General features: G+C 35.6%; 1 protein-coding gene across 2 annotated transcripts in view; it reads right to left on the bottom strand.

The window, feature by feature from the left end:
- The window catches only part of LOC137226893 (uncharacterized), a 605185-nt gene that overhangs the window by 9067 nt on the left and 579162 nt on the right, over positions 1-16956 (bottom strand). The window contains exon 8 of one of the 2 annotated variants that reach the window (XM_067742386.1): positions 8271-13367. The exons of the other annotated variant lie outside the window; for it this stretch is intronic. Coding sequence (XP_067598487.1) covers positions 13292-13367 — 76 coding nt within the window. The 3' untranslated portion in view covers positions 8271-13291. Of the gene's footprint in view, positions 1-8270; positions 13368-16956 lie in introns of those variants that run through there. 2 annotated transcript variants of the gene reach the window in all.

The following is a 16956-nucleotide window of genomic DNA, read 5'->3' as shown; positions in this document are numbered from 1 at the left end:
TGCTTGTCTGTAAAGGTTTTAATTTCTCCATCAAATCTGAATGAGATCCTTGCTGGGTAGAGTAATCTTGGTTGCAGGTTTTTCTCCTTCATCACTTTAAATATGTCCTGCCAGTCCCTTCTGGCTTGCAGAGTTTCTGCTGAAAGGTCAGCTTTTAACCTTATGGGGATTCCCTTGTGTGTTATTTGTTGTTTTTCCCTTGCTGCTTTTAATATATTTTCTTTGTATTTAATTTTTGACAGTTTGATTTATATGTGTCTTGGCGTATTTCTCCTTGGATTTATCCTGTATGGGACTCTCTGTGCTTCCTGGACTTGATTAACTATTTCCTTTCCCATATTAGGGAAGTTTTCAACTATAATCTCTTCAAATGTTTTCTCAGTCCCTTTCTTTTTCTCTTCTTCCTCTGGAACCCCTATAATTCGAATGTTTGTGTGTTTAATGTTATCCCAGAGGTCTCTGAGACTGTCCTCAGTTCTTTTCATTCTTTTTTCTTTATTCTGCTCTGCAGTAGTTATTTCCACTATTTTATCATCCAGGTCACTTATCCGTTATTCTGCCTCAGTTATTCTGCTATTGATGCCATTTAGAGTATTTTTAATTTCATTTATTGTGTTGTTTATCATTGTTTGTTTCATCTTTAGTTCTTCTAGGTCCTTGTTAAATGTTTCTTGCTTATTGTCTATTCTATTTCCAAGGTTTTGGATCATCTTTATTTTCATTATTCGGAATTCTTTTTCAGGTAGACTGCCTATTTCCTCTTCATGTGTTAGGTCTTGTGGGTTTTTATCTTGCTACTTCATCTGCTGTTTTTTTTTCAGTCTTCTCATTTTGCTTATCTTACTGTGTTTGGGGTCTCCTTTTTGCAGGCTGCAGGTTCCTAGTTCCCGTTGTTTTTGGTGTCTGTCCCCAGTGGATAAGGTTGGTTCAGTGGGTGGTGTAGGCTTCCTGGTGGAGGGGACTAGTGCCTGTGTTCTGGTGGATGAGGCTGGATCTTGTCTTTCTGGTGGGCAGGTCCACGTCTGGTGGTGTGTTTTGGGGTGTCTGTGGAGTTATTATGATTTTAGGCAGCCTCTCTGCTAATGGGTGGGGTTGTGTTCCTGTCCTGCTAATTGTTTGGCATAGGGTGTCCATCACTGTAGCTTGCTGGTCATTGAGTGAAGCTGGGTGCTGGTGTTGAGATGGAGATCTCTGGGGGAATTTCGCCATTTGATATTATGTGGAGCTGGGAGGTCTCTTGTGGACCAGTGTCCTGAAGTTGGCTCTCCCACCTCAGAGGCACAGTACTGACTCCTCGCTGCAGTACCAAGAGCCTTTCATCCACACGGCTCAGAATAAAAGTGAGGAAAAGTAGAAAGAAAGAATTAGTAGAAGTAGAAAGAAAGAAAGAAAAGGGAGGGAGGGAGGAAGAGAGGAAGGAAGGAAGGAAGGAGGGAAGGATGAAAAAAGAAAGATAGAAAGAAAAGTAAAATAAAACAAAGTAAGATAAAATATAATAAAGTTATTAAAATAAATAATTATTAAGGAAAAAAATTTTAAAAAAAACAGATGGATAGAACCCTAGGACAAATGGTGGAAGCAAAGCTATACAGACAAAATCTCACACAGAAGCAATACACATACACACTCACAAAAAGCGCTAAGGGAAAAAATCATAAATCATGCTTTCAAAGTCCACCTCCTCAATTTGGGATGATTCGTTGTCTAAAGGAGAGAAGGAAGGAAAGAAAGAAAGAAGGAAAGAAAGATGATAAAGTAAAATAAAATAAAGTTATTAAAATAATAAATAATTATTAAGAAAAAAAATTTAAGAAAAAAACCGGACAGATAGAACCCTAGGACAAATGGTGGAAGCAAAGCTATACAGACAAAATCTCACACAGAAGCATACACATACACACTCACAAAAAGAGGAAAAGGGGAAAAAATCATAAACCTTGCTCTCAAAGTCCACCTCCTCAATTTGGGATGATTCATTGTCTATTCAGGTATTCCACACATGCAGGGTACATCAAGTTGATTGTGGAGCTTTAATCCGCTGTTTCTGAGACTGCTGGGAGAGATTTCCCTTTCTCTTCTTTGTTCTCACAGCTCCTGGGGCTCAGCTTTGGGTTTGGGCCTGCCTCTTCGTGTAGGTCGCTGGAGGGCATCTGTTCTTCACTCAGATAGGACGGGGTTAAAGGAGCCGCTGATTTGGGGGCACTGGCTCACTCATGCCAGGGGGAGTTGGAAATTATTCTTTTTATATCCTTGGAAGAGTTGTGTTTGATTGGTGCTATTTTTTCTTTAGATATTTGAAAGAATTTATCTGTGAAGCTATTTGGGCCAGTTTTCCTTGTGGAAAGATTTTAAATTCAGTTTCTTTTTTTATTATTATTGGAGTATAGTTGCTTAACAATGTTGTGTTAGTTTCTAGTGTACAGCAAAGTGAATCAGCCACATTTATACATATATCCCCTCTTCAATGGATTTCCTTCCCATTTAGGTCACCACAGAGCATTGAGTAGAGTTCCCTGTGCTATACAGTCTGTTCTCATTAGTTACCTATTTTATACGTAGTAGTGTATATATGTCAATCCCAATCTCCCAATCCATCCCAGCCCCCTTTCCCCCCTTATTATCCGTACATTTGTTCTTTACATCTGTCTCTATTTCTGCTTTGCAAATAAGTTCATCTATACCATCTTTCCAGGTTCCACATATATGCATTAATATATAGTATTTGTTTTTCTCTTTCTGACTTACTTCACTCTGTATGACAGTCTCTAAGTCCATCCACATCTCTACAAATGACCCAATTTCGTTCCTTTTCATGGCCTAGTAATATCCCATTGTATATATGTACCACATCTTTATCCTTTCCTCCGTTGATGGACATTTAGGTTGACTCCATGACCTGGCTATTCTATATAGTCCTGTAATGAATATTGTGGTGCATATGTCTTTTTGAATTTTGGTTTTCTATGTGTTTATGCCAAGGAGTGGATTTTTGAGTCATATGGTAGTTCTATTTTTAGTTTTTTAAGGAAACCCTATACTATTCTCCATAGTAGCTGTGTCAATTAACATTCCCACTCGGCTCCGTTTTCTCCACACCCTCCGCAGCATTTATTGGTTGTAGGTTTTTTTTTTTTTTTTTTTTTTTTGCATTACACGGGCTTCTCACTGTTGTGGCCTCTCCTGTTGCAGAGCACAGGCTCCGGATGTGCAGGCTCAGCAGCCATGGCGCACAGGCCCAGCTGCTCCGTGGCATGTGGGATCTTCCCAGACCAGGGCACGAACCTATGTCCCCTGCATCGGCAGGCGGACTCTCAACCACTGCGCCACCAAGGAAGCCCTGTTTGTAGATTTTTTTGATGGCCATTCTGACTGGTGTTAGGTGATACCTCATTGTATTGAATTTCTCTAATAATTGGTGATGTTGAGCATCTTTTCATGTGTTTTTTGGCCATCTGTATGTCTTCTTTTGAGAAATGTCTGTTTAGGTCATCTGCCCACATTTTGATTGGGTTGTTTGTTTTTTTGGTTATTGAGCTGCATGAACTGTTTGTATATTTTGGAGATTAATCCCTTGTCAGTTGCTTCGTTTGTAAATATTTTCGCCTATTCTGAGGGTTGTCTTTTTATCTTGGTTATGGTTTTCTTTGCTGTGCAAAAGCTTTTAAGTTTAATTAGGTACAATTTGTTTATTTTTGTTTTTATTTTCATTATGCAAATCTGTCAGTGTGATACACCACATTAACAAATTGAAGAATAAAAACCATATGGTCATCTCAATAGATGCAGAAACAGCTTTTGACAAAATCCAACACCCATTTATGACAAAAAAACTCTCCAGAAAGTGGGCGTAGAGAGAACCTACCTCAACATAATAAAGGCCATATACAATAAACCCATAGCAAACATCATTCTCAGTGTTGAAAAACTGAAAGCATTTCCTCGAAGATCAGGAACCAGACAAGGATGTCCACTCTTACCACTATCATTCAAATAGTTTAGGAAGTCCTAGCCATGGCAATCAGAGAAGAAAAAGAAATAGAAGGAATCCAACTTGGAAAAGAAGAAGTAAAACTGTTACTTTGCAGATGACATGATACTATACATAGAAAATCCTGTAGATGCCACCAGAAAAGTACTAGAGCTTATCAATGCATTGGGTAAAGTTGCAGGATACAAAATTAATAAACAGAAATCGATTGCAATCCTATGCACTAACAACAAAAGATCAGAAAGAGAGATTAAGGAAACAATCTCATTTGCCATTGCAACAAAGGAAAAAATACCTAGGAATAAACCTATGTATAGAGGCAAAAGACCTGTACTAGAAAACTATAAGATATTGATGAAAGAAATCAAAGAAGATGCAAGCAGATGGAGAGATATACCATGTTCTTGGATTGGAAGAATCAATATTGTGAAAATGGCTATACTACCCAAAGCAATCTACAGATTCAATGCAATCCCTATCAAGCTACCAATGGCATTTTTCACAGAATTAGAACAAAAAAATTGTACAATTTATATGGAAACACAAAAGACCCTGAATAGCCAAAGCAATCTTGAGAATGAAAAACGGAGCTGGAGGAATCAGCCTCACTGAATTCAGGGTATACTACAAAGCTACAGTAATCAGGACAGTATGGTATTGACACAAAAACAGAAATATAGATCAATGGAACAGGAAAGAAAGCCCAGAGATAAACCCACACACCTATGGTCACCTAATCTTTGACAAAGGAAGCAAGAATATACAATGGAGAAAAGACAGTCTCTTCAATAAGTGGTGCTGGGAAAACTGGACAGCTACATGTACAAGAATGAAATTAGAACACTCCCTAACACCATACACAAAAATAAACTCAAAAGTGGATTAAAGATCTAAATATAAGGCCAGACAGTATAAAGCTCTTAGAGGAAAACATAGGTAGAACACTATTTGACGTAATTCACAGCAAGATCTTTTTTGATGCACCTTCTAGAGTAATACTTAGTTTCTTTAAAATATATACAACTATTCAGTTTTCTTGTCTTTCGTCCATTTTTGGTTATATGCTGTTCAAGGGAATTATTCATCTAATTTTTCAAATTTATTGATAATTTGTTCATCATATACTTGTATAATCTTTGTAATGTCTGTACATATAGAGGAATACCCCATTTTTTCATTCCTATTAAGGCTACTTGTGCTTTTTCCTCTTTGTTTTAAAATACATATTTCTAGAGGATTATTACTTTTATTCATCTTTCCAAAAAACAATTTTTTGGATTTCTTCATTTGATCTATTGCTTTTTTTACAAAATATTTGGGGTATTTTTTAATTAACATTTTGTTATTGATTTCAACTTTAATTATGGTCAAAGAACATACTCTGTATGGTTTGAATACTTTGTTTTGGTAAATGTTTTATGTGTGTAGTTATACTAGCTTTCCAAAAGAAAATGTTTGCTAATTTTTTTAATCCTTTTAACTTTTTTGTATGTTCATATTTAAGGTGTGTTTCTTGTGATTAGCATATTGTTGTTCACTTGCAGTCTGACAAAATTTGTCTTTCAAGTGTAATATTTAGTCTGTTTACATGAAATGCAATTAGTAATATTTGTGAATTGAATTCTATTATCTAACTATATTTTTCTACCTGTTTTAATTTAATCTCATAGAAACTTGTAAATATGCAGTACAGTATTAACTTAATCACCATGCTGTACATTATATCCCCATGACTTATTTTATAACTAGAAGTTTGTACCTTTTGATACCGATTTCACCAAACCTGCACTCTGTCCCCCACACTGCCCCCAGCAACCACCAATCTGATCTCTATTTCTATGAGGTTTTTTTTTTTAAGATTGATGTAAAAGTAAGATTATATGGCATATGTCCTTCTCTGACTTATTTCACTTAGCACACTCTCTAAAGGTTCATCCATGTTGTCACAAATGGCAACATTTCCTTCTATTTATGGCTGAATAATATTCTGTTGTGTATGTGTGTGTGTATATATATATATATATATATATATATATACACATTTTCTTTATCCAGTCATTCATTGATAGACAGGTTATTTCCATATATTGACTATTGTAAATAATCCTGCAATGAACATAGGTGAGTATATATCTCTTTGAGTTAGTGTTTTTCATTTTCTTTGAATAAATACCCAGGAGTGGAATTGCTGGATGATATCTTAGTTCTATTTTTAACTTTCTGAGGAACTTCCAACTGTTTTCCATTGTGGCTGCACCAACTTACAGTCCCAACAGTGCCCCAGGGTTCTCTTTTCTCCAAATCCTTGCCAACACTTGTTATTTTTTGTCTTTTTCATAATTGTCATTCTAATAGGTGTGAGGTCATATCTCATTGTGGTTTTGATTTGCATTTCCCAGATGATTAGTGATGTTGAGAATCTTTTCATGTAACTGTTGGCATCTGCATGTTTTCTTTATAAAAATGTCTTTTCAGACCCTCTGTCCATTTTTTATTTTTTAATTTATTTGATTGAAATAGTTGATTTACATTGATGTGTTAATTTCTACTATACAGCAAAGTGATTCAGTTATACATATATATACATTCTTTTTCATATTCTTTTCCATTATGGTTTATCACAGGATATTGAACATAGTTCCCTGTGCTATACAGTAGGACCTTGTTGTTTATTCATTCTATGTATAATAGTTTGCATCTGCTAATCCAAAGCTCCCAATCCATCCCTCCCCAACCCCATTCCCCCTTGGCAACCACAAGTCTTTTCTCCATGTCTGTGAGTCTGTTTCTGTTTTGTAAATAAGTTCATTTGTGTCATATTTTAGATTCCACATATAAGTGATATCATACGGTACTTGTCTTTCTCTTTCTGACTTACTTCACTTACTCTGATAATCTCTAGGTCCATCCATATTGCTGCAAATGGCATTATTTCATTCTTTTTTATGGCTGAGTAGTATTCCATTGTATATATGTACCACATCTTCATCCATTCATCTGTTGATGGACATTTAGGTTGTTTCCATGTCTTGGCTGTTGTAAATAGTGCTGCAATGAACATTGGGGTGCATGTATCTTTTCAAATTAGAGTTTTCTCTGGATATATGCCCAGGAGTGGGATTGCTGGATAATATGGCAACTCTATTTTTAGTTTTTTTTTTTTTTTTTTTTTTGCGGTACATGGGTCCCCCACTGCCACACCCCACCCCCCCCGCCGTGAAGCACAGGCTCTGGATGCGCAGGCCCAGCGGCCACGGCCCACAGGCCCAGCCGCTCCATGGCATGCGTATTTTTAGTTTTTTAAGGATCCTCCATACTGTTTTCTTTAGTGGCTGTACCAATTTACATTCCCACCAACAGTGCTGAAGAGTTTCCTTTTCTGCACACCCTCTCCAGCATTTGTTAGTTGTAGACTTTTTAATGATGGCCATTCTGACCAGTGTTAGGTGTTACCTCATAGTAATTTTGATTTTCTGCCCACTTTTTAATCAGATTTTTTTTTTTACTATTGAGTTCTATCAGTTCTTTACATATTTTGGATATTTTATCAAATATATGATTTGCAAACATTTTCACCCATTCAGGAGCTTGCTTTTTCATTTTGTTGATAGTTTCTTTTGCTGTGCAGAAGGTTTTTAGTTTGATATAGTTCCACTTGTTTATTTTTGCATTTTTTGCCTTTTGGTGTCAAATCCAAAAAATCATCCCCAAGACCAATGTCAAGGAGCTTACCACCTATTTTTCTTCTAGGAATTTTATGGTTTCAGGCATTAAGTTCGAAGCTTTGATGTATTTTGTATTGATATTTTTGTATGGTATAAGATAATGGTCCAGTTTTCCCAACAGCATTAACTGAAGAGACTGTCCTTTTCTCATTGTTCTTGGCTCCTTTGTTGTAAATTAATGTACTACATAAGTGGGTTTATTTCTGTGCTATTCAGTTCCATTGATCTGTGTGTCTGTTTTTATGCCAATACTATACTGTTTTAATTACTATAGTTTTGTAATAGAGTTTGAAATCAGGGAGGGTGATACCTCCTGCTTTGGTCTTCTACCTCAAGATTGCCTTAATTATTCATGGTCTTGTGTCCCATTCAATTTTTGGATTGTTCTGTAAAAAATGTCATTGGAATTATTTTTTTAACATCTTTATTGGAGTATAATTGCTTAACAATGGTGTGTTAGTTTCTGCTTTATAACAAAGTGAATCAGCTATAGATATACATATAACCCCATATCTCCTCCCTCTTGCATCTCCCTCCCTCCCTCCCTATCCCACCCCTCTAGGTGGTCACAAAGCACCTGATCTCCCTGTGCTCTGTGGCTGTTTCCCACTAGCTATCTATTTTACATGTGATAGTGTATATATGTCCATGCCACTCTCTCACTTCATCCCAGCTTACCCTTCTCCTCCCCGTGTCCTCAAGTCCATTCTCTATGTCTGCATCTTTATTCCTGTCCTGCCCCTAGCTTCTTCAAAACCATTTTTAATTTTTTTAGATTCCATATATATGTGTTAGCATATGGTATTTTTCTCTTTCTGACTCACTTCACTCTGTATGACAGACTCTAGATCCATCCACCTCACTACAAATAGCTCAATTTCATTTATTTTTATGGCTGAGTAATATTCCATTGTATATATGTGCCACATCTTCTTTATCCATTTGTCTGTTGATGGACACTTAGGTTGCTTCCATGTCCTGGCTATTGTAAATTGAGATGCAATGAACATTGTGGTACATGACTCTTTTTGAATTATGGTTTTCTCAGGGTATATGCCCAGTAGTGGGATTGCTGCATCATATGGTATTTCTATTTTTATTTTTTTAAGGAACCAACATACTGTTCTCCATAGTGGCTGTATCAATTTACATTCCCACCACCAGTGCAAGAAGGTTCCCTTTTCTTCAAACCCTCTTTAGCATTTATTGTTTGTGGATTTTTTGATGATGGCCATTCTGACCACTGTGAGGTGATACCTCATTGTAGTTTTGATTTGCATTTCTCTAATGATTTTGATAGGGGTTGCATCGAATCAATAGATAGCTTTGGGTAGTATGGACATTTTAACAATATTAATTCTTTCAATCCATGAACTCAGAGTATTGTTCCACATTTTTTTTTCTTCTACAGTTTTTTTCATCAGTGTCTTATAGTTTTCAGTATAGAGGTCTTATGCCTCCTTGGTTAAACTTATTCTTATATGTTTTATTCTTTTTTTGTTTTTGTTTTGTTTTGTTTGCGGTACGCGGGCCTCTCACTGCTGTGGCCTCTCCTGTCGTGGAGCAACAGGCTCCCAACGCGCAGGCTCAGCGGCCATGGCTCACGGGCACAGCTGCTCCGTGGCATGTGGGATCCTCCCGGACCGGGGCATGAACCTGTGTCCCCTGCATTGGCAGGCGGACCCTCAACCACTGTGCCACCAGGGAAGCCCTGTTTTATTCTTTTTGATTCAGGTGTAGATGGGATAGTTTTAATTTCTCTTTCTGATAATTCATTTTTAGTGAACAGACATACCACAGATTACCATACATTGATTTTGTATCCTGTGACTTTACTGAATGTGTTGATTAGTTCTAACAGTTATTTTGATGAAGTCTCAGGGTTTTGAATAAATAATATCATGTTATTTGCAAATATTGACAGTTCTACTTCTTCCTTTCCAACTTGGATGCTTTTCTTTTTCTAGCCTAATTGCTCAAGCTAGTACTTCCAATATTAAGTTGGATGAAAATGGTGCGAGTGGGCATCCTTTTCTTGATCCTGATTTTACCTTTTCATTGTTGAGTATGATGTTAGCTTATCATATATGGGCTTTGTTATGTTGAGGTATATTCTCTCTATACCCACTTTGTTGAGAGGTTTTATCATAAATGTTGAATTTTGTCAAATACTTTTTCTGTATCTATTGAGATGATCATGTAATTTTCATCCTTCATTTTTTTAATGGGGTATATCTCATTGATTAATTTGTGGATGTTGAACCATTCTTTCATCCCTGGGATAAATCCCACTTGATCATGGTGTATGATCCTTTTAATGTATTCTTGAATTGATTTGCTAATATTTGTTGAGAATTTTTTTCCCCTATTCTTTACAGGGATATTGGCCTGTAATTCGTGTGTGTGTGACATCCTTGTCTGGTTTTGGTATCAGGTTAATGCTGGCCTCGTAAAATGAGGTTGAAAGTGTTCTTTCCTCTTCTATTCTTTGGAAGAGTTTGAAGAGACTCTGTATTAATTTTCTTTTAATTCTACCAAACATTTAACAAGTGAAGCCATCTGGTCCTGAGCTTTTTCTGTTGGGAAGTTTTATTTCTGATTCAATATTCTTGCTAGTAATCAGTCTGTTCAGATTTTTTATTTCTTGATGACTCAGTATTGGCAGGTTGTATGCTTCTAGGAATTTAGCCATTTCTTCTAGGTTGTCCAACTTGTTGGCGTATAATTGTTTAGGCTCTCTCATCCTTTGTATTTCTGTGGTTTGGGGTATAATATCTCCTCTTTCATTTCTGATTTTGAGTCCTCTTTTTTTTTCTTAGTTTTGTTGAGCTTTTCAAAGAACCAGCTCTTAGTTTCATTGATCTGTTTGTCTTTTCAGTCTCTATTTTATTTACTTCCATTCTGATCTTTCTTATTTCCTTCCTTCTATTAACCTTGCACTTAAGTTGTTCTTCTTTCACTAGTTCCTTGAGGTGTTAAATTGTTGTTTGAGATTTTTCTTATTTCTTAATGTAGGCATTTATCACTATTCCCTCTTAGAACTGCTTTTTTTTTGCATCCCATATCTTTTGGTATGTTGTGCTTCCATTTTTTTTTGTTTTAAGGTTTTTTTAATTTAACTTTTAATTCTTTGACCCAGTGGTTATCAGTGCATAGTTTTTTATCTCCACATATTCATGAATTTTCCAGTTTTCTTTTTATAATTTATTTCTAGTTTCATACTATTGTGGTTGAGAAAAGATGCCTGATATAATTTCAATCTTCTTAAATTTATTAAGGCTCATTTTGTGGCCTAATATATGATCTATCTTAAAGACTGTTCCATGTGCACTTGTAAAGAATGTGCATTCTGTTGCTTTGGGATGAAATGTTCTAGATATATATAAATATATATATTTATATATATAAAAGTTAAAAACTTAATATTCAACTGTCCATTTCTTACCCTTTTTATTTCTTACCCTTTTTTTTACCATTTATTCAACAAATTCAGTGAATTTTTTTTAATTATTGAACTTGACTTTTTTAGAATGTTTGACACTTTTACCATTTCTTCTTGAATAAACCACTGCAAAAATGAACTAATCTACTGTTACTCTCACAATCCTGATTCTTCATTTTCTCCTCCAATTTCTTTCCTCCCCACATACAATGTACCTAATTCATCTTCCCATTCTTTATTTTCTTTCTACATTGTCTTAAGTCTCATTCATTCTATAGCAGCAATTATTTGTAAAACTATAGTTCCAATTTTCTGTTGCCTGTTGGATATTCTATTGTAAAAGATATCTGAACTTCCAACCTTAAAAGCCCAAAGAAGAGTTTTTTTCCATCTCTCCCACTGTTAAATTTTAAAGCAAAACACACATAGATTTTCACAGTTCTGTCACTGTTAACTAGGGATAACATTCCCATAGTTATCCAAGCTTGAAATTTTAGTTGTCCTTTAATTATACAACCTTTCATCATGAAAGTATTCTAACTAAATTACTTATTGTTTATACTGTGATGAATTCATCTTGAATTCATTTTCTTCTTTCTACCTTATCTATAAATTCATCTTTTCACCTTAACCTAGACTATTGAATAGGCCCCTAAATGATCTCCCTGACTTTAGTTTTTCTCTTTGCCAGTCTATCCATCAAGTCACTTCTATATTAACCATCTGATCATTCTGTCTTACTACTTGGAAAACAAAACAACTGGAGGAAGAAAAAAATGCTTTCTACTGGCTAGAGAGCAAAGCCTGAAATTCCTAATCTGCTTTATTGATCCAACTTTTCCCTAGTCCTCATATTCTCTTTCTCTATTCTATTTTTTAATGTGTATCTTGTACTATTCTTTTATACATATATTTCAAGTTCTTACTAGGAAAAATTAATCCATATTTTCTGAATGAAATCTTACACCTTTGCTAATTTTTTGTGCAGAAGTAGTACAGAGTTGGGTGAGTTTTAACCTCTTCCTTATCCATGTCTGCTGGCCAGTTAGCCACCTTAAATATAACCCACATTTTCTAACCCAAGTGGAAAATAGGGAACTCGTACTGAAAATATAACTTCAAGACAAGGCTCTATCAATCATTGAAGCTCCTGACAATCACATGTTGCTACTAAGTCTGTCCCACATGGAAATATTGAAGCAACCTCTTTTGAAACCCTCCCATCCTATTAAATCTAAACTCAAATTCTAATACATCCATTCCACTTTCTTTGATTCTTTAAATTGGAAGAATTTCTCCTTGCACTTCTTTTAGCATTTTCTTTAACTTCTCCAATGAGCTATTTTCTGTACAGTATTATATGTCTTTTTGTACCTACCTTACCCCTGCTTATTTATAGACAAGATGAGGAGAGGGTTCATAATATGCTTTCTGTATATTCCATATTGTCCATCACAGGCACTCAAATATTTGAACTGTTTATATTAGTTTGAATATAGCCAGATTCTCCCCCCTTTTAATTAGGTCCAGTTGTGTGGCATTTGCTCTGACATCAGAAGTCTATTTATATTTTTATATGACAACAGATGTGGTACCTGTTATTTGACCTCTTTTCTACTGGTCAACTTTTATTTTGCTTTAATATTATTCTCTGCTTCCTTTAGTATAATATCTTTGTAAAGAAATATATGCACATACATATTTATATGCATATACCTGAATAAATATATGTCTCTATATACATCTTAAGTTATAACTGCTAGGACATCTTCAGATGATACATTTCTTTGAATCTATGACAGTGACTTGTGTGTTTATCTTTTTACATCCTGTCAGTACCTCACTCACTACCAGACACATAGTGCTTAGTAAATGCTCAGTGCCTGAACGTTTAGTAAATTGATTTTTTGAAAACTCAAAATACGGAGCACTGATTTGTGTATTTGCATATTAACTATAATAATTTTTAGTATCTTTCTGTGGTAACTAAAAATGGAACTGGTTTTCAATTCTCAATTAAGTGTGACCACCAAGTCACATATAAAGCAGGAAAAAATATTTAAACAATGTTTTGGGGAGGGGGGACAATTTTCTCCTCAAAATCAAACTGAGGAATCTGTAGAATGCCATATACAGTTATGAATTTGGAGTTATTCTGAAACTGGCAAACATCTGCATCTTCCACATCTGGGGCAGCATCTGTTCTGTGTTGCTAGAAGAGAAAAACAAGAAAAGTGGGGTAAACACCACAACACAATATCAAATTCTACAAATCTAACAAATGTATTTATTTATTGTCGATCAAGTGGCCAAGAAGCGGTGTGAGGCCCATACTAAGATGCTTGATAATTGCATTTCTCAACTCCCTTTAGAAAATGCCATACTCTGGGCCTGGGAATAACAAGCTTTTGCATAACAGCACAGGGACCTATAAATAAGAAACTCATTAAGCTACCTGTAGCAGGCCTCTACTCCAACCCTGCACTGGCTTGGGGAACTTAATGAGGTGATAATGAGGAGAAAATGGTTTAGCTCCTTTTTGGCCTGGTTTGCAATGGGTAGGGAAATCCCAGTCTTCAGTGAAACAGCCACCATAGAGCCCAATTCATCATTCAGGGTGGGTCTATACCAGAGAAATAATTTGCTTCTAGGCCCCGAAGTTATTTGGCTCCCCTGTCTATGGAAACAAAGCAAGCTATTCATTCACACTTGAAGGGACTGTCCGAATAACACCAATAAAGGGTGTTAAACTAGCTGGTCATTAGCATTTGAAGGGAATCGCCAAATAACACCAACAAAGGGTGTTAAACCAATCCACATTGTGTGTGTGTGGTGGGGGGGGGGGTGGGAGCACTGTGCAATTCTAAGTGGATTAATGCTAGCATTATTTTCTCACTATGAGCCCAGCCTCCTAAGATTTCATATTCATTCACGGCTGGACCAAACCTTCTTGGCCAAGCTCTCTCCTTCTTTTTCCTATAAAGAAACTAAAGCAGTGTGCTGGGGTTAAGAATATAACATTTAGCATATTCGAGACGAGACAGAGATTGGATCACCAAACTGTTGGGCATCCAGGCCACAGTGCCAAATTCAGTAGGATATTCTATGGCGGTCCCCAAGAGGGGTCCAAGAAGAATAGATGAATGATCAGTTTCATTAAATTTAAGCTTTTCTCAGTTAGGTTAAATGCTGCTATTGACAACCCTCAAAGTAAAGAAAAAACCAAAATTGACAAGCAGATCCTAAAATGTATAGGAAAGAACTGAGACTAAAGAAAGTGAAACTCTTCCTGAAGAAATGATGGGAGCTTACTCTACCAGACACCAAAATTCATCATAAAGCTGTGGTAATTAGGGCAGTAGGGTACTAGTGCAGGGATAGATAAATAGATAAATGTAAGAGGAAAGAACAACCATAAACAGATACATGCATCTATGGAAATGTGATGTACAACAAAGGAGATGTTACAGATCATGGGAAAATGAGCAACCTGATTAAATGATGCTGTGGCAATTGCTAATCCATATAGAAATATCAACATATAGCCTTACACAATAAGATACAAGAAAATAAGCAACATAAAAGTTGACCAGTAGAAAAAAGATCAAATAACAGGTACAACATCTGTTGTCATATAAAAATATAAATAGACTTCTGATGTCAGAGCAAACGCCACACAACTGGACCTAATTAAAAGTGGGGAGGATCTGGCTATATTCAAACTATTATAAACAGCTAAGCAGGCACAAATAGTTCAAATATTTGAGTGCCTGTGATGGACAATATGGAATATACAGAAAGCATATTATTAACCCTCTCCTCATCTTATCTATAAATAAGCAGGGGTAAGGTAGCTACATAAAGACATATAATACAGAAATCCTCTCTATAATGTCTCTTAGGGAAGGACATTTATTCTCTAGTTGAAAGCAGCCCAGAAAATTCAGGAAAAACATATAGTCAATTAAAGTCAAGATTTCATACTGTAGGTGTTACTATTATTCTACCAGGTAGAAGTGACAAGATAATGCACATATGCTACAGTGCTCAGTAATTTTATTTTCATTATTAAATAAATATTTTTGTGGGTTACACAATAAAAAGCCTCATTTTGTAGATAAGAAAATGTCAGCTAAGAGATTAAGTAGCTTATCTTGCCTGAAACAACTAGTAAGTGCTGGAGCCAAAAATTCACACCCAAAGAATATAGTTTTCAGTAATAGCACATAATTGAGACCCAGAGAATCTACAGACCTCAGCTGATAGGCATGGTGATAATTCAGAGATAACTTTCAAGTAGAGAGTTTCAAGTAAATTATGGCCTATTGGACATATGAATTTATCTTTACCCTTCACCAAATCAACAACAAAGGATAAAAAGCATTGCAAGCTCACAAGGACAAAGCTAATGGGAGACAAAAAGATAGCATTTGAGAATGATGCACATTATATAACAAAGCACAACAAAAAAATAAAGTTGAACTCTTCTTATCCACAAGGGATAAGGGAAGGCAAGGCCAGTGAGAAGCAAGTCAATTCATGCTGCAGAATGGGGTTGGGGTTGTAGAGGTGTAGGAGTTTGGGGGGTTGGGGGAGGCAACAGCACTAAGCCAGGGTACAGGACAAGGCTGAAACAAGATGACTGGTTTAACACTTGTTCAGCTCCCTGGCACTCTCCCCTCCCCAGATTACGAGGCTAAGCAAATGTCCCCTCCCACACCTTGCATCTCCACAACAATTTGTGGTCTATTGGTCAGATTGATCTACAACTTCTGCCATAACCTTGAAACTCAACAGGCCCCAAAACTTCATTTTCCTCTTAAAACTAATTTCCCTTCTGAATTTCCTCATTTTGGTGAATTTTACCATCATTATTATATTGGGTTATTTTATTAATTTGTAGTAGGTTTTTTTTTGATATACTGATATGAATCCTTGTTGATTACATATTCTCCCAGTTTTTGGTTTATCTTTTCATGTTCATATTTTAATAAGTAAATTTAAAATTATAAAGTAATTATATTTATCGATTTATTTTTTAGTTAGCATTTGTGTGTGTCTTGCTGAAGAAAACCTTTGCAATTCTGAGTCTTTAAAGATAGTCTCCTACAATTTATTCTAAAAGCTTAAAGTTTAGACTTACACATTTAATTCTAATCTATTTGGAGCTTGTTTTCTTGTATCTTATTGTATAAGGCTATATGTTGATATTTCTATATGGATTTACAATTGCCACAGAACCATTTAATCAGGTTGCTCATTTTCCCATGATCTGTAACATCTCCTTTGTTGTACATCACATTTCCATAGATGCATGTATCTGTTTATGGTTGTTCTTTCCTCTTACATTTATCTATTTATCCATCCCTGCACTAGTACCCTACTGCCCTAATTACCACAGCTTTATGATGAATTTTGGTGTCTGGTAGAGTAAGCTCCCATCATTTCTTCAGGAAGAGTTTCACTTTAGTCTCAGTTCTTTCCTATAAATTTTAGGATCTGTTTGTCAATTTCCTGTAAAAATACCCATTGAGGTTATGATCAAAATCACACTGATACTTTTTAGTAATTTTGAGTTTTTGTAAACCATGAATATGGTATATGCTTTATTTATTGAGATTTTGTCTTTCTATATATATTTTTCATAAAAGCCTTGAATTTTTTAGATTTCTATTTACCATCTATTTTTTTGTTATTGTACATTGTAACTATTCTACTTTTTGCTGTTGTGTACAAATGTAATGGGTTTTTGTATAATGAAACTATTCTACTTTTTGCTGTTGTGTACAAATGTAATGGGT

Source organism: Pseudorca crassidens, chromosome 1 (genome assembly GCF_039906515.1).
Source record: "Pseudorca crassidens isolate mPseCra1 chromosome 1, mPseCra1.hap1, whole genome shotgun sequence".
Classification (NCBI taxonomy): Eukaryota; Metazoa; Chordata; class Mammalia; order Artiodactyla; family Delphinidae; genus Pseudorca; species Pseudorca crassidens.
This window is presented reverse-complemented; position numbering and strand designations above follow the sequence as displayed.